Source organism: Argentina silus (assembly GCF_951799395.1).
Source record: "Argentina silus genome assembly, chromosome: X".
NCBI classification, from domain to species: Eukaryota; Metazoa; Chordata; class Actinopteri; order Argentiniformes; family Argentinidae; genus Argentina; species Argentina silus.
The window spans coordinates 37,819,885-37,838,459 of record NC_139653.1 but is presented as its reverse complement, the minus strand read 5'-3'; the positions used below and the strand labels follow the sequence as shown (position 1 = coordinate 37,838,459).

General features: G+C 41.9%; 2 protein-coding genes across 3 annotated transcripts in view; one reads left to right on the top strand and one right to left on the bottom strand.

Annotated features, from left to right (window-relative positions):
- grik4 (glutamate receptor, ionotropic, kainate 4) overlaps positions 1–4,368 on the top strand; it is a gene marked incomplete at both ends in the record, with an annotated part of 144,316 nt that extends 139,948 nt beyond the window's left edge. Inside the window, 4 exons of the mRNA XM_083694520.1 lie at positions 1,323–1,548; positions 1,735–1,863; positions 2,009–2,127; positions 3,967–4,368. Of these exons, the coding sequence (XP_083550646.1) occupies positions 1,323–1,548; positions 1,735–1,863; positions 2,009–2,127; positions 3,967–4,368 (876 nt within the window). The remainder of the gene's footprint in view (positions 1–1,322; positions 1,549–1,734; positions 1,864–2,008; positions 2,128–3,966) is intronic.
- An 8,240-nt stretch (positions 4,369–12,608) lies between these two features.
- On the bottom strand, positions 12,609–14,966 carry drc12 (dynein regulatory complex subunit 12 homolog). 2 transcript variants are annotated; one of them, XM_083695247.1, is made up of 6 exons: positions 14,671–14,960; positions 14,462–14,530; positions 14,214–14,333; positions 13,376–13,468; positions 13,102–13,232; positions 12,609–12,833 (listed from the first exon to the last, which is right to left on the bottom strand). In XM_083695247.1, the coding sequence occupies exons 1-6, from the start codon at positions 14,738–14,740 to the stop codon at positions 12,705–12,707; spliced, it is 612 nt and encodes a 203-aa protein (XP_083551373.1). In that variant the 5' UTR covers positions 14,741–14,960; the 3' UTR covers positions 12,609–12,704. The 2 variants fall into 2 exon arrangements, with proteins under 2 accessions (XP_083551373.1, XP_083551374.1); XM_083695248.1 differs by having other exon boundaries at positions 12,625–12,833; positions 13,098–13,232; positions 14,671–14,966.
- Positions 14,967–18,575: the final 3,609 nt, after the last annotated feature.

The window sequence follows — 18,575 nt, the reverse complement described above, 5'->3', positions numbered from 1 at the left end:
GCATGGAATTCGAAGGTGGATATGGACAGGTGTGACAGGGGAAAGCAATAATAAAGATGCGGGAAAGCAAAAGCAATAGTAAAGATGGGGCAGACATCTGAACAATAAACAAGCCGCTGCAGGCAACAGTGTAGCTGGCTATGCAACAGTGTAGTTAGTTTTGTATAATTGTGGATGTACCCTTAAATACTCGCTGCTTATTATAATATCTTCGGAGTCTAGAATCTCCCTCACACATTGTCTCAAAGATGCACCTAAATATGCCCGGGTTCACAGCGTCGACAGACTCATCCCGTCCACGTAGGGCTGATTTGGTTTTACTACACAATTTAATGCAAGCAATTCTACCCAGCATGTACCTATTATACTGGTTTCTTGGTTATGGTGCACAATGTTGTAGCATTGGTATACGCTGTCAAGCTGAGCAACAATGTTGGTGTTCCCACATTAAACCCAGTTTAATTGCACTGTCCACATGAAATCCACAACCCTCATGTTTGGAAAGCCTTTCAGACAAATGCTTTAAGCCCTTGAATCCAGATTTGGACCAAATTCTCTCTCCACCAAAAAGAAGGCATGGATAACAAAAAAGGGTTCTTGGATACACTACCTGTTACCCATGTTTTCCTCTGAAACCACTCGGGGTTGAAACTGCGACTGTCTTTTCCAGCCTGAGTTATAATTAAATCCATAGACTTGTGTGCCCCTAGAGGCTTAATCTCAACTTGTTCCTCCAAAGTCAAAGTGCTGAAGCAAATGGTGAGTGAATAGTCCACCTCATTCATGATGACCGGTGATATTTTGATTGTGATGTTGTCAGATTTGCCTTACAAGGTCAAAAGAACGGATGTAGAGGACTGGTTGATATCTGTTTTTGTCTGCTAGCCAGCTAGCTAGCTGAACCTTTGGTGATACTGCGTAAACTCCAGGCATTTTGTCTTTCTCTGGCTGCAGCACCTTTTTGAACCACTAGGGACCGTGGGGCCGGTGGAGCTTGGCCCCTTGAGCTTGCCTTTGACTCAACAGAGAGGCATACATTGAGCATGGCCCCACTACCATATATGAACAAGACTGGCCCCTCTCTGTCAATGAAACTCTATGAATGGGGAAAATGGTTGTGCGCATGCTAAAAGTATGCCTCTCTGTTGAAACAAAGGCAAGAACAGACAAAACACTACTGCTAGGTTTAACTAGTCTTATCTTCGTTGAAAGTAGGATAAGTTGTTATCAGGGCAGTGGGTTATACTCGTTACCAAAACTTCTATTCTAAGGAAGTTACTGCAATTCAGCCCTCCATGTTTTCATCTCATGTGCATTTTCAGAAGTCGCGTTACCAGACGTACCAGCGCATGTGGAACTTCATGCACTCCAAGCAGCCCGGCGTGTTCGTAAAAAGCACAGAGGAGGGCATCGCCCGCGTGGTCAACTCTAACTACGCCTACCTTTTAGAGAGCACCATGAACGAGTATTACCGCCAACGCAACTGTAACCTCACCCAGATAGGAGGCCTGCTGGACACCAAGGGCTATGGCATCGGCATGCCTGTGGGTGAGTACATGCAATAAATGAAACAGAAAAAATCACCAAAAGAGAAAAAAACTAAATCGTCCTTTATTGAGGGATGTAATGTATAATGTGATCAACTGATATCATAATGGATTCATACTGTAGGCTACTTTAAGATGTCTATGGCTGTGACTGACTGTACTGTTCTGGCTCTCTCCATCCCCTCAGGCTCTGTGTACCGTGATGAGTTTGACCTGGCCATCCTCAAAATGCAGGAGGACAACCGTCTGGAGATCCTCAAGAGAAAATGGTGGGATGGTGGCAAATGTCCAAAAGAGGAGGATCACCGTGCCAAGGGTGCGTTACCCCTTCATCCTTCCCCCTCTTCTCCTATCCCAGTCCTATCTACTCTACTGCCTCTAAACTGTTTGCATGTGTGATCCACTTTGATTCTTACTGTGCAATTATATTGTGTGTGTGTATGTGTTTCTCCCTTTCTCAGGGCTGGGTATGGAGAACATCGGGGGGATCTTTGTGGTGCTGGTGTGTGGGCTGCTGGTGGCCATCTTCATGGCTGTGCTGGAGTTTGTGTGGATGCTGAGACACACTCCAGGAACTGAGGTGAGAGAGGCTTACCTAACCTGCATCTGCTTGGTCTCTCTCTCCCCGCCTTGACCGCACACCCGCATCCCCTCTCCTCACCACCCCAGGAGCAGCTATCCAACAATGCAACACTCGAGAGGAAGTCCACCGCTTCCGTTTCCTGTCGGCCAGTGTGCCACCATTTCTCTTTCCTCCACTTGCAGCTGAAACATAATCACACAAAGCCAAAGATAATACCTTTTGTTGTGTTATAGACTCAGTTTAACACACATTACCCCATAATACCAAAGCAAATCCACATTTTTAGAAATGTTTGCGAATTTATACAAATTGAAATACAGAAATACTTCATTTCCATAAGTATTCAGACCCTTTGTTATGAAACTCATAAAATGTGCTTGATGCAAAAATGTCTCCAACAAGTTGAATTGAGTCCATCTCAGTGCAAGGATAATAGTTCATGTAATTTCGGAATGAATATAATTTGTATTTTATTGTCTCTGGTTTGCATAGGAATCAATTACACACTGTGGATCACTACCAATTCAGCACTGTCACTGGCAGTCTCTTGACCCTGACAAACTGCCAGTGACAAACATAGCCATAACATGATGCAGCTACCACTATTATACACACGAGGGATGGTGCGGAAACTGCATTGCTTGTGCTGGATTTGCACTAAACTTAATGCTTTGTAGTGAAGCCAAATAAACACATTTCCAGCCACTTTCTCTGCTGTATCACTTGAATTCATTGTTGCAAACACAGTTATGGATGTGAGATAGATTATTTTCCATTAAGGGATTCTTTTTGGCCACTTGGTTATAGACCAGTTTTGGAGAGTGACTGAGATGATGTTGTCCCATCGACTGTGCTTTTTCCTCTCCGCCATTCAACATTGTAGATTTTTATAAGTCTCCCTAGGACTCTATTTGTTCCTCTCCATTTGCTCAGTTTGTAATGACAACCTGATCCACACACTGTGTAATTGATTCCTATGCAAATCAGAGACCCTATAAAAGATATTAATTCCAAAATCATATGAACTATTTTCCTTGCATTAAAATGGACTCAATTCAACTTATTGAGTGACTTGTTGACAACATTTTTAGATTTTAGCTAATTCATATGTCATAGCAAAGGGTCTGAAATCGTAGGTATTTCGTTTCGTATTTGAATAAATTTCTCAAAATCTCTAAAAAACATGTTTTTGATTTGTCATGATGGGATATAGTGTGTGGATTGATGGTAAAAATGAATGTAATCCATTTTAAATTTAGTCTATAATGGAACAGAATGTGGAAAAAGTGAGTCTGAATACTTCCCTAAGCCACTGTATACAGCTGAGTATCTACAGTATGTACTATAGTGCAGTTCGCTGCTGGGAAAGAGACTTTCAGTCAATTTACGTCGTTAAAGTTGAACCCCATGCCACTTGACTTGTTTTTTCGGGGAGAAAACACAACATATCTGTGTGTGAGTGTGTGTGTGCATGTGTGCTTGTCCACACTGTAATACAAGGCAATACCGCAGGCATACCAACATCCATTTACCATGGCTAGGATTATTCTTACATTACTTGACAACTCACTATCAGGTCACATTCACTGAACACAATTTAGAGGCTGTAAGCATAAATGTAAATGTTTTAACTATGAAGTATGTATTATATGCGTAGTATGTTTTTTCTAGATGTTTGCTCTTATCCTTTCTTTGGAAAAGATTTCTACAATTTCTGTGTCAAAATCTGCGTCAATGCTGTCCATTAGTCTGTCAGTCATGTTGTGATCTAGCAGTCACAATCACTATCAGTGAGACATTGTGCCACTCTCCTCTCTCCCACATGTGTGTTCCCAGCTGGGAATGTGTGAGGAGATGCTGCGGGAGCTCCAGGGGATTGTTCTGTGTCGGGACAGCCTGCAGCTGAGGCGCCGCCGAGGGGCCACCATGCTCCGGCCACGGCCTTTCCCCCTGGAGGAACGCCGGGCGCGAGCCGCCGCCGTCAGCCTGAGCAACGGGAAGCTATGTGGAGGGGCAGGGCTGGGCACCGGGCTGCCCGAGCCGCTCTCCCACAGACTGGCACAGGAGGCAGCACTGGTGGCGAGGGGCTGCAGCCACATCCGTATCTGCCCTGAGTGCCGACGCTTCCAGGGACTCCACGTTCGCCCAACAGCTGTGGGCCCCGTGGGGGCGTCGCCTGCACACAGTGAGGAGAGCATAGATTGGGAGAAGACCACCAATAGCAGCGAACCTGAGTAACATAACCCCGCCCCCTGTCTCACAGACCTCCACTCACATGCCAACCTCCCTACCCAGCAGCCATCTCTCTATAGGGGGTAATAGGTCATGTGATTGGAACAGGAGCTTCAGTCTTGTGTTTGACCCGGGTGGGCGGGTCTCTTGCTGTGGACATCTTTACTATGGAGACGTGGGGTAATAGTGGAGCTGTGGAGGGAATGACCAGGTGATGATAGGATCCCTGTCATGTACGTGTCCATAGTCTCTCTTAAAGGAACCCTGTGAGAGGGAACATGGTCTTTGTGCTGACTGTCTCTAAGGCCCTGTAGGACAGAGATGACATGGTTATGTAGTCATGGGTTTCCCTGGCTGTTCCTATGTCCCTCTACCATAGGTAGGACAGAATGGACACAGCTAAACAGACTGTCTCTATAGCGTTCTTGAAGGACATTTATGGGACATTTGTACTATGCAGTATTTTATGTCATTCAGTGTGATGTTGATTTATTTCTAAATTATTTGCCCCTTAGTTGTGTTTATTGATATTGACATATTGTTATTGTATTGTTCTTTAAACAATCAAATGATTATTTTCTTGAGAGTTATGGATGTTATCGCCTCCTCTGAGCTGCAAAGAACAGATAAAAAAATACTTCTTGGGATGCAACATCTTTCTTCAAAATACATTTTTTTTCTTTTTTAAGTGCCAAAAAGGATTGTCGTGAGCGATGATCTCTTGCTGCAGCAGCACGATGGCCTCGAGGTGACAACAAAAGGAACTGAATATAAAAACACACAAGGACTTGTTTTATAATAGTGATATTATATACAAAAATATGTTTTAACTGTGTTTTCTGCGAGACAGCAAAGCATGTCAGAGGGTTTATGTGTTACTGATTGAGGAGGAAAACTATTTTCCCTGTTAGACGTTTTTGCCCAGAGATGGAACACAAATGTAACCAGAAATAGTCCTCATTATTTTATTTTGTTCATGGTTACATCTGTGTCTTTATGTAGCTCAGTCCATGGTTGTGTTCCAATAGCCACACTAGCATACCAATTAGAATGAAGCGATGTGTTGACCATGCATTTTAGTTGGTATGCTAGTCTGTCCTAGACACTGAGAGAGATTGGCTTCTACTATTGACTATTGCCTTTCTGTATGTGCTCTTTGTCCCATCTGTTCTTCTACAGTTTCAACATCACCCTCTGCTCCCATACCCACTCTCTGCTTACACACACACACACACACACACACACTGTGCTTTAACACACTCTGCTTACACACACACACACACACACACACACACTGTGCTTTAACACACTCTGCTTACACACACACACACACACACACACACACACACACACACACACACACACACACTGTGCTTTAACACACTCTGCTTACACACACACACACACACACACACACACACACACACACACTGTGTTTTACACCCTCTGCTTACATACACAAATGTACATACTCCACAACATAACATTACACATTACACATACTCACTCACCATTTACATACTGATCATACAAAAACATCATACAATACAGAATGCTTTTACATGGTCTTGTTAAAGGGACCGTTCACCCCATAATGAAAGTTTATCAGATGTTTTCATTCCTCAAAAACGTTTCGTTGAACTCCCCCTGTGAAAGTTTGGTCTTAGTCCTGGTTCTAGCATCATCTGTTTTGTACATTCAGCTACATTTTACATTCGGATAAAGTGTTTGGAAAGACCTTCACCATTTAATTTAAATACATGGTGTTAATCTTCATTTGGGATTTAGGCTTGCAGATTTGCCATACAGACTGGCACAGATTTTGGGTGAGCTGCCCTTGGTAACCATCAAGGCCATCTTAAACTAGAGCTGAACTGGAAGCTGTAAACATTTATTAATTGTATTTACCATATTGCAGATTCATTGATGCAGCTAATTTTATGAATTTCCCTCTATCAAGTTTGGAAGTAGTGCACATTGACAGTACCCTTGATTCATAGTGTTGATGTTGGCTGGGCTTTCCCAGTAAATAGACTGATATGAAGCTGTCTGTATCAGTGAAAGTCAGACGTTTGTCTGTCCACAGCAGGCTTGGATGTGTCCATCACTCCGACTATCTCCAGGGGGAGTGCTACTCATATCTGTCTAAAACCAGGCCATCCTCACACAGTGTTTGATTGAAGGCACCAAGTACAGTATGTCAGATCACATTAATCTGTACGGGCCACATACAAACATACCTACAAACACTGACCTGAACCTGAAAGAAAACCAGTCGTGCAACACTGATAGGCACTGTTCTGAATTAATATGAAAGTCAATAGCACCACATACAACTAACATGTTTCTATTTGCCCAACTGAAAGCCCCAACGTAGTAGATGAGGGGTTGTACTTTATTTCAAGCATCCCTTTACTTATAGTATGTATCGCCGTGCTGGTAAATCCTTTGATTTGATTATTGGGATAATTTTCAGTTTTTCCCTTCCTCACTCATTAACATACATGCTTACCCCAGCAGAGCAGTCCAACATGTTTTCGTGCAATGTGAATACTCATTAATAAATGATGTTGTGTTATAGCTCTACAAGAGGTTTCCCTGTGAATGGGCTTGTTGTGATTTGGCTGTTTGACTGTGTATCTCAGAGTTGAGCTCGCTGTGTTTCAGTCTGTACAGCGTCTGTGTGGTATGAAGGTAGTGGGAGGGAGCGGTGCACATCTATTTGTTATGCTCAGAGGTGAGGTTGCCCCTATCCACAGACCTTAGGATCGCCTTATCTTCCCAAAATCGTAACATTCACCATTAGAGATAAAAACACGACCCAAGACCAGCGTCTAGGGGCAACTTCACCCTACTCCAGTTGGCATCTCCAACAAAAGCTGTAGGATGCACCTGATCCCCAATGAAGTGTTGTAGTCCTACTGTGGTGTAAATACAGGATGCTTAACCAGGGTTTCCCAGTGAAGGTCCAAGGGCCCTGTGGGTTTACAACACAGACAAGACACACACACACTCAAACACACAAACTGTACACACACACATACACAATCCACTGATTCACTTATTTACCAGCACACTAATAATTTTTTTTCAAAATTGCTGTAAGCAGTGATAAATTCACACATTTAATTAGCAATTTATAGCAGATTATAGCTAGTCGCTACAGGTCACTGAGACAACATTGGTGCAGTTGAACAAACTCCTGAGCTTAGGAAATGGTTCAAGGCTTTCATTGCACCAGATACCAACTTCTTAAGCAGTAAAAACACTTACACAGACGCTAAATCAAGCGTAGTTGGAATAAGATTGCCAATTACCTAGAAGGCTAAGGGGAGTTGGCTTGGAATTAAAACAAATCTCTCAGAAACACACCAAGACCTTGGCTGGGGAGCCCTGGGTAGGACAGCAGGGTCTGGCTGCTATATTTTATAATGCTTTATTTTCTTATGTTGTCATTTTTATTCCACTATAAACACATTTCTAAAAACCTAACGCCCCCTTCTGAGGGTTCTTGTCTGTCCTTTTGTCGTTAGGCCTTAGTGTCAACACTAGCATTGGAATACCATATTCTGACTATCCAGCTGATCCAATACCATATTCTGACTATCCAGCTGATCCAATACCATATTCTGACTATCCAGCTGATCCAATACCATATTCTGACTATCCAGCTGATCCAATACCATCTTCTGACTATCCAGCTGATCCAATACCATCTTCTGACTATCCAGCTGATCCAATACCATATTCTGACTATCCAGCTGATCCAATACCATATTCTGACTATCCAGCTGATCCAATACCATATTCTGACTATCCAGCTGATCCAATACCATATTCTGACTATCCAGCTGATCCAATAGACATTCGGTCAGAATAACTAAAGTTTTTACAGGAATAGGTGTTGCAACCAGGGGGGTAAAATGTGTCTTCTTCATTATTCTCCAAGTCTTCAGACATACAGTGCATTATTATTATGCACCCTTTTACTTTCTCCACATTTTGTTACGTTAAAACCTTATTCTAAAATGGATTCAGTTCATTTTTTCCCCCTCATCAATCTACACACAATACCCCATTATGACAAAGCCAAAACAGGTTTTTAGAAATGTTTGCTAATTTATAAAAAATAAAAAAACTGAAATATCACATTTACATAAGTATTCAGACCCTTTACTCAGTACTTTGTTGAAGCACCTTTGGCAGCGATTACAGCCTCAAGTCTTCTTGGGTATGACGCTACAAGCTTGGCACATCTGTATTTGGGGAGTTTCTCCCATTCTTCTCGGCAGATCCTCTCAAGCTCTGTCTGGTTGGATGGGGAGCGTCGGTGCACAGCTATTTTCAGGTCTCTCCAGAGATGTTCGATCAGGTTCAAGTCCGGGCTCTGGCTGGGCCAACATTCGGAGACTTGTCCCGAAGCCACTCCTGTGTTGTCTTGACTGTGTGCTTTGGTTATTGTCCTGTTGGAAGGTGAAGCTTCGCCCCAGTCTGCGGTCCTGAGCGCTCTGGAGCAGGTTTTCATCAAGGATCTCTCTGTACTTTCCTCTGTTCATCTTTCCCTCGATCCTGACTAGTCTCCCAGTCCTGCCGCTGAAAAACATCCCCACAGCATGATGCTGCCACCACCATGCTTCACCATAGGGATGGTATTGGCCAGGTGATGAGCGGTGCCTGGTTTCCTCCAGATGTGACGCTTGGCATTAAGGTCAAAGAGTTCAATCTTGGTTTCATCAGACCAGAGAATCTTGTTTCTCATGGTCTGAGAGTCCTTGAGGTGCCTTTTGGTAAACTCCAAGTTTGGCCGGGCCACCAGCTCTAGAAAGAGTCTTGGTGGTTCCAAACTTCTTCCATTTAAGAAAGATGGAGGCTACTGTGTTCTTGGGGACCTTCAATACTGCAGAAATGTTTTTGTACCCTTCCCCGGATCTGTGCCTCGACACAATCCTGTCTCGGAGGTCTGCGGACAATTCCTTCAACCTCATGGCCTGGTTATTGCTCTGACATGCACTGTCAACTATGGGACCTTATATAGACAGGTGTGTGCCATTCCAAATCATGTCCAATCAATTGAATTTACCACAGGTGGACTCCAATCAAATCGTAGAAACATCTGAAGGATGATCAATGGAAACAGGATGCACCTGAGCTCAATTTCGAGTGTCATAGCAAAGGGTCTGAATACTTTTATTTTTAATAAATTAGCAAACATTTCTAAAAACCTGTTTTCACTTTGTCATTATGGGGCATTGTGTGTAGATTGATGAGGAAAAAACTGAATTGAATTATAGAATAAGGCTGTAAGATAACAAAATGTGGAAAAAGTTAAGGGGAATACTTTCCCAATGCACTGTGTTTAGTTAATCAGTTCAACAGTGAAGGCTTGTGAGTAGAACTCCTAAGAAAGGCTAATGAGGAGAAATTCACAACTCGATCAGTCAGTCAGTCCTCTGTGGGTTTTCCTCTCCTCTCTCCCTGACTGTGGAGCATACGGTGCTCTACACCTCACACCTCACACCCCTTACCACCCCCAGCTCTCCCTCTCCACCATGCTCTCTCTCCTGTCTCCATCCCCATCTGTATTAGAGTTGGCATTGCCTACTGCACCACCTGTCAATACATAATGTGTGTGTGTGTGTGTGTGTGTGTGTGTGTGTGTGTGTGTGTGTGTGGGTATGTGTGTGTGTGTGTGTGTGTGTGTGTGTGTGTGTGTGTGTGTTGTGCCCGCATGCAAGTGTGCATGCATGCATGCCTGTGTGCTGAGCTGAGCTCCACCTGTCAAGAAATAGTCCTACCCCTCAGCCTCTCTGCTTGCGATCCATGAATTAAGCACCCACACACACCCACACTTACGGCCTCCCAGATGCAGAAGCGGATCATCAACACTGGAGCAGGTGGAGGTGTGTGAGACTACTCTGCCTTCCTGGAGCTCAGCCAAAGGTAATATAATACATGGTAACAGAATGCTCTGTGTAGTGGATCATGGGTGGTATAGGATTATAGTATACATTTTCTAACCACCTCAAGAACTATTCTAAACTTGGAACATACATTAGAACATACAGTACATACGTTTTGTTGTTTCAGTCGTCTGACCACAAATTATATGGGACCATTCAGCCTATTATCAAGCCACACCATCCAAATTATATAGTAAAGATTTCTATCTGTATCCACACTGTATATCCATGTGTCCCTGTATCCATTCCTGATGATCAATCAACAACATAAACGACCATTGATAACTGGTTAGCGACAAATATCTAGGACACAAATTGTAAGGAGCAAGTGTTTTTATTGATTTGCTGGCAATGCTGTGCAATTACCCATTGCTGTATGTCAAGAGGGTTTGTATTCAGTGGGCAAACAGTGGTGTTGGGAATGTTTCCCAGGTGAAAGGCTGTCATGGGCTGTATGCAGGGGCTTTTGTTCCCAGACAACAATTTTTCTTTCAGGGAAATAAAATGGAGGTTAATTTATTGTGTTTGGTTGCCTGTTCTTTACTGCTCTGATCGATGGGCCTCAGATGGGGGAACATTGATTGCCTTGCAGCCAGAGTGTGAGAGGCATCAGACTGCACATAAATGTTGCTACACGGATGCACACATGCACACACTCACACACACATATGAGAACACACACACACACACACACATTCCATCTTAGATTTGTCCTACAGTCCTATAAGCCAAGGAAGTAGGAACGTGACAGAGACTGGAGTTTGGTAGATTTGTGTTTGTTGGTATACAAACTCTGTACACACTTTTCACTTGTATGTGATTCTATTAATGAATAGAATTAATGAAGGGGTTACAATCAGTTTCCATTTCAATTTCTCTGTAGGAATCAACACAGTTCAATTAAATCAATCAAATTCAGTCCACAGCAATGCAACTGGGACACACAAAGACAAATACATTAACTGCATTCATACTATATGTCTGTATTCATCCCTCTTCATGTAGTACAGGCAAAGTAGGTTGTTTTATCAGTTAGTTCTGTGGGGCACTGGGCTGCAGAACCGGAAGAATCAGACAATCAAAGTGTAAACCAACAGAGACACCTACAGGCTCCGGGGAGAGAGAGAGAAAGAGAGAGAGAGAGAGAGAGAGAGCGAGTGTAATTCCTCTGGTTAAAGCAGGAAATATTGGCTCTCAGATAAAGGTTCAGACTTCATGTATTAATTGTTCGTAAGAAGAGAATTATCCTAATCCCTAAGTAAATTACTAATTAAGCCAGAGATGAGACTAAAGAAACCACAGCAGGCCATCAGAAGACTGGCAAATGAGAATGTTTGAAAGTGAACTCTGTTTATCCCTTCTCCCTTGGGGGACATTACGTTTAATCTGTGCAGGATGTTGAAAGTACTTTTTAATTTCCAGGGCCATTCATTTTTGCTTTAACAATTATTTGTCTTCCTCCTTTTGGAACACAGTTAGGAAACCATGTTGTTTCCTCCTGTCGTGCAACTATGATGAAACTGTACTGGTAATAATTGGCATCTAATGATTCAATGGGACTTCTTGTTGACCCCCCCCCCCCCCCCATTTACTTGGCCTGTCCTGTCAGTTTTAGGATGAGATGTTACCTTAATAATTGGGATGTTAACAATCCCAATTATTAGACTCTGGTTTCAGGTGGTGCTCTATTATAAGCCTACACAGTCAAGTATTACACATAATGTTGCCATTCGTACAGTAGCTTTCATGGTGAAATCTGCAGCCCTCTCTCTACCAGCGAAGTACCTACAGTACCAGCCATGCAAATGATAACTGTGCAGTGTCCATCTAGTGGACGTTAGAGGTACAGCACTAGATTTCAATAACAGACCTGGAGAACTCTGAATCAGATAGAGGATGTGCTCTGCTGGACGTTTATGATCCTGTAAAAGCTCAAGTCAAGCCAAACTCTGAGGTAGCTAAGTGAGAAAATGATGAGCTCTCACAGCAACAATGCCAGGACCAATAAATACACTTTCACACTACACTTTACACATAGTCTATGTGTAAAGTGTAGTGTGAAAGTGTATTTATTGGTCCTGGCATTGTTGCTGTGAAAACCCATCAGTCTGGTGGACATTTATGATACTGTACATCATCTTGTGGCCATGTGGAAATGATGAGATCTCTCACAGACCAAAAAAGATGTTCTTACTTCTGTACACAAGATATATACTGTGCATGTCGCACATTTGAGCAACCATTGAAACACTTGAATCTGGTTCTATGTTTTTTTTTTTTTTTATATGAGTGATGGGATATGCATACATACATAACAGATAGGGTACAGTGAATGATTCAGTACAGAAAACTCCATTCAGTGGGGCTGTTGTTAAAAGCCCTTCAGATGTCCAGCGGGTTCAGGCCAAACTCAGAGAGCAGGTCTTTACATTCCTGGTGTACAGCCGTGCTTTCCTCCTCCCATCTCAGCCCAGCTTCAGCCAGGTGGGACAGCAGACTGTCCAAGGTGTCCTGGAAATACAGCAGGACAAAATAGAATAGAATAGAATAACTTTATTTTCCAAAGGGGAACTTCAGGTGGGGCATTGTTTACTAGTAAATAGGCATTGCATCAGAGGCAGTCAAAGGTGTGTTGTAAAATGATGAAAATATTGTGGTCGGAATCTAACCAGGAACCTTGCGATTCCGTGGTATGCGCATTAGTGTACTACGCCACTAAGCGCCCAAAATCGTTTTCTCTCATCCTCAGATCTTGAGATCATTAACTCAAGTCACCTACATGTAGGATCTTCTCATAGTCTGCCTCCATGTTGTCCAGTTTGCTCTGTAAGTCAGTGATGGTTGCATCTTTCTCCTGCTGAATCTGCTTACGCTCTGTACACTCTGACTTCAACTCTGCGTGGCACTGAGCTGGTCCATTACAAACACACACAAACATGTTATGCCTTGAACACACACCGGCAAAACTCTCTCATCACATATCATGTCTTATAACAGCACATGTTACATGTTGAACTAGACATACTTAAGGAACAGCCATTACTGTATCTTACCAAGCTGCTCTCTCAGCAAGCAGACCTCGTCCTCCAGCCTCCTCACTTTGACTGTCATGTCTGTCTGCATGGTCTTATACTGACGGGTCAGATCTGGTAGGAATGAAAGTGTTAACCACATTGCCACCTAATCCTGTCTTTGAGTAGATGATGATACCAATAGTTTATTTGTCTAGGGGACATAATAAACAAAGCTAATAATGAGGAATATTGTATAGGGTAAGAACACCATGTCCAGTAGCCTACCTGAATCCCAAATCAACCCCCTATACACTTACCTACCAGCTAATGCGGTAGCATATGCAATTTGTGAGAAGCGACATGTCTGGCTTTCAGAAACTAGGTGTACGCCATATGAACATAATTACACTTAGCTTACCAGAGGACAAGTTAGAGCTAACTAGAATATTATACTGTACCTACTGTATCCAATCCTCCGATCTAGGCTACAGAATACCTTGGAACCCACATTGGCAATAACCCAAACAGAATATCAAATCATATTTCTTGCGAAACCTGTCTCTTGTTGAGACATTGTGCTATCTTTCTGCCAGTGTGATAGTCAGTCATCACCTTCACCTCTAAAGCTTGGCTGCATGGACTCGTGAAGCAAAACCTCAACAAACTCCTGTGCGTTACCAAGCAGGCAGCCAGGATCAATGGTGCAGGTTAGGAGGACCTGGTAAGTGTGTGTCAGGGGACTTGAGAAGCTAAAGGCATCATAACTGATGACAGCCATTGCCTGCAAACAGAACTTACCTTCAGCAAGGCAGGAAGGTTATAAGAGATGATTTGGGATTCAGGGTATTATGTTTGATATGTTTTGGATTAAATAGACCTGCACTGACGTCCCTCCTGTCCTGTCTCTCCTGCTGCAGCTCCTGCTCCACGTCTCTCACATGGGATCTTAGCTCACAGCTGAGAGACTGGGCCTGCTGGGCCACATCACCCCTCAGAGCTGACACACAAGGCAGGCATGTTGAAATACTATAACATAATTTCATAGTTATGGTTGTTCAAATACACATAATCAGTTAGTAGTTTTTTATAGGAGTCATGTGGGACCCATGGATGGTAGACTCTCACCAAGATGATCCTTCAGAACTGTAACATCCAGCACACTGCGCCTGTACTTCGCCTCAAATTCATTTGCACCTACATAAGCACATGATAAAAAACGATATGCGTAACAATAATTTGGGTCCTAACAGTAAATGGATCACGATATAAAAGAATGAATAATCGAACAAATTAAAACAACAGAACATAGAGAAAAGAAAAAGCAGGAAAAGTACCCTCCTCTGATTTCTTCTTTTTTGTCTTTTTGATCTTTCCTTTTCCTTTTTCCTTTTTCTTAGGAGGCATTCTACCAGAAATAAAATCTACAATACAATGAAATCAGACAGGACGTGTTTGGACCTTTCCATTGCAGTCTGCTTTGGCGTCCTGTTGTTGTGGTGACAACGAGACCCACTCGGAATCCAGGGGTGTGTTTAAGAGCCTTGCGCGCTCCAAAATGTCAACTGTGTTAACCACTTTTACGTCCCATTTTTTATTTCTCCTTGTACTTGAAGAGCATGTGCACTTGGCTTTGCATTTGGAATATATTGGTAAAAGTAATCACGTTTGCACAAATGCTGAAACGACACAGGTCTGCTTTTTGTTATACTGTCACCTCAGTTAAGATAGTTCGTGGATGGGCGAAATGCCTTACAAGGCGAAATGGCGTGATTGCAGGGAGTAGCCTACTGTTGCTGCTACACTGTCGTCATAACCTCGTCCACAGGCTATTGCGCACAGCGCATTTGGGCGGAAGTGTCTAGGAAGAAGACTACAACTGTGTTCTCTGAACGATGAAAACCGGCACGTTCCGACAATAACACTTCCAGTTTCGTTTTCGCGACTTCAAAATAAAAGCGCGAGGTAATAGATCACTGTAAAGTAATGGGATCACAATATTTAAAGATAATGTTCACGAATTAAGGAAATATTACCTAACAGAAAGTATGTACAATTTTTAAAAAAACTACTTTTGATCATTACAATGTACATATTCGTGCAATTACATGTAATTTTGAACACTGAACACTAATAACATTCCAAGGCTAAACATGATGTTTACTGCCAATCTACTCAACAACACTTAATATACATATCAATCTACTCAACACTTAATATACATATCAATCTACTCAACAACACTTAATATACATATCAATCTACTCAACACTTAATATACATATCAATCTACTCAACAACACTTAATATACATATCAATCTACTCAACACTTAATATACATATCAATCTACTCAACAACACTTAATATACATATCAATCTACTCAACAACACTTAATATACATATCAATCTACTCAACACTTAATATACATATCAATCTACTCAACACTTAATATACATATCAATCTACTCAACAACACTTAATATACATATCAATCTACTCAACAACACTTAATATACATATCAATCTACTCAACACTTAATATACATATCAATCTACTCAACAACACTTAATATACATATCAATCTACTCAACAACACTTAATATACATATCAAGTGAGTTTCAACCATGAGGGTTGTCATACAAAGTATTTAGGCTACACTCCTAGCTCTCACCCTATTATGACATGTTTAGGATATGAAATAAACAATTCATATTCAGTCAAAGTAGAGATTCTCAGCTTTAATTCAATGTTGTTGTTTTTAAGATCGGGTTCACCATTTAGAAAGTACAACTATTTTAATACATAGTCCCCCTATTTCAGGGCACCTGATTCTATCCTTTACATTTGTGTTTGAAGTCTGCTATTGGTGTCTGTCAACATGAGGACTACAGAGACGTCAATGAAAGTCAAGGAAGCCATTATGAGGCTGAAATATCAGAAGAATATAGAACATGCAAAAAAATAGATATAGAACATATTCTCTTATTTCAGGGCTCCATACATATTGGAAATATGCATATAATGTCCAAATAAAGTACTCATGTTTAGTATTTGGTCGACAATCCTTTGCATGCAATAACTGCCTGAAATCTGTGACCCATTGACCCCACCAGACACTGGGTATATTCTCAGGTGATGCTCTGCCAGGCCTGTACTGCAGCCATCTTTAGTTGTTGTTTGTTTTGAGGTCTTTTTGCCTAAAATCTTTTCATCAGGAAATGAAATGCATGTTGTTCAATAGTTTTTTATAGAATTTTAATCTGAAGATTGACTTGGCCAGTCAATAACTTTCCACTTTTTGGCCCTGAAAAACTCTCAACTTGTTGTTTGGGGTCATTGTCTTACTGTATTATAAAGCACCATCCAATGAATTTGGAGGCATTTGGTTGTACTCGAGTAGACAAGCTGTTTCTGTACACTTCAGATTATACATATAATAAATAATACATTCTGCTGCTGCTGTCAGTAGTAACATCATCAATCATGACAAGTTAACTTGCAATCAGAATCAGAATTATTTGGCCAAGTATATTTGCACATACAGGAAATTGACTTGGTGAGGTTGGTGCATGGGACATAAAAAACAATAGCAAATATTGACAACATTTTTTACAAAATAGCAAAATATTAACAAAATAGCAATAACAAATTTACTATTTTACAAAATAGAACAATAAAACAAAAAGTAAAAAAGTCCCAAAGTCAGTGAGCGGCAGGGAGCTTGTTTGTGAGCCCAACTGCCATGGGGAAGAAACTGTTCAGGTGGCGCAAGGTTTTGGTCTTGATTGACCGGAACCTTTTACCGGATGGAAGTCTATGGAAGAGGTGGTGACCATGATCAGCTATAATCTTGCCTGCTCTCTTACTGGTCCTGGAGTGGAACAGGTCCAGGAGAGATGGCAGGTTGCAGCCAATGATCTTCTCGGCTGACCGAATGGTCCACTGCAGTCTGCCTTTGTCCTTGGCAGTGGAGGTAGCGAACCAGATGGTGGTCGATGAGCTGAGGATGGACTCAATGATGGCCTTGTAGAACTCGATTCTGGTGCATGATAATATTCATCCTATCTGTCCATTGTTCAGACCTCTGCAGGCCTTTTAGGTATATATTTTTTTAAGCAAACTGTGACCTGACCATCTTTGTTTTGCAAACTAGTGGTTTGCACCTTGCAGTGAAGCCTCTGTAGTTCGGCTGGTGATGTATTTTGTGGATGGTAGTCTCTGACACATTCACGCCTACCTCTTGGAAAGTATTCCTAATCTGTGGGACCGTTGTTTTTGTTGTTTTTCTTCATTATGGTGAGCATTCTTCGGTCATCCATTGTAGAAGTCTTCCTTGGCCTCCCAGCCTGTTTGCGATTGCTGAGCTCACCAATGATTTCTTTCTTTTTCAATTATGTTACAAACTGTTGATTTTTGTAAGTATAGGGCTTTGGCTCTGTTTCTGATTGATTTTTCTGATATTTCAGAAAAATTTCCAAAGGCAAATGCAAAGCCTAGAATCAAGTGCCCTGAAATAGGGGGACTATGTATTAAAATGATTGTAAATGATTGACTATGTATATTGACTATGTATTAAAATGATCATTACAATACAATGATTGTATTGTAATGATTTTCACTCTAAGTGGTGAAACCAACCTGAAAAAATAAAACATTTCATTAAAGCTAAGAATCTCTATTTTAACCAAATAGTAATCATTTGATTACTCCAAACTGTTGGAGTATAGAGCTAAAGTAAAACAAAATGCTTCCTTTTTCCAAAACTCATGGAGGGCACTGTATACACTTCTTTCACACACACTCTCTAACCCTAACCCTAACCCGTACGCGCGCGCGCGCACACACACACACACACACACACACACACGTCACTGCTGCTATTTATTACTATTTTATTTTTATAAAATATGTTTTAGGCCATTTCTGGTTTATTGGGATAGAGACAGTAGAGATTGACAGGAAGGATGGGTGAGAGAGAGAGGAGGGATGACATGCAGGACACGTCGATGGCCGGAACCGAACCAGGGACCCCGCGACGACATGGCACGCGCCCCAGTGTGCCACGCCACCCGAGCGCCCCTATTTATTACTATTTATTGTAGTGCTAACTTCATATTGCACTGTTGAGAGGAAGCTTCCAAGTTAGCATTTCATTGCACTGTTTACACCACGCTGCATCCTGTGTACAGTATATGTGATGTATATTTTCAAGTTTCAGACTTATGGCCCCAATTTG

Bases quoted from the DNA above. Each gene is read 5' to 3' on its own strand.
- drc12 (XM_083695247.1), bottom strand. From the start codon at position 14,740: ATGCCTCCTAAGAAAAAGGAAAAAGGAAAAGGAAAGATCAAAAAGACA. The intron at 14,531-14,670 runs GTACTTTTCCTG...GTGCTTATGTAG, and splicing joins AAAGAAGAAATCAGAGGAGG to GTGCAAATGAATTTGAGGCG. The intron at 13,233-13,375 runs GTAAGATACAGT...GTAATGGACCAG, and splicing joins CTTGCTGAGAGAGCAGCTTG to CTCAGTGCCACGCAGAGTTG.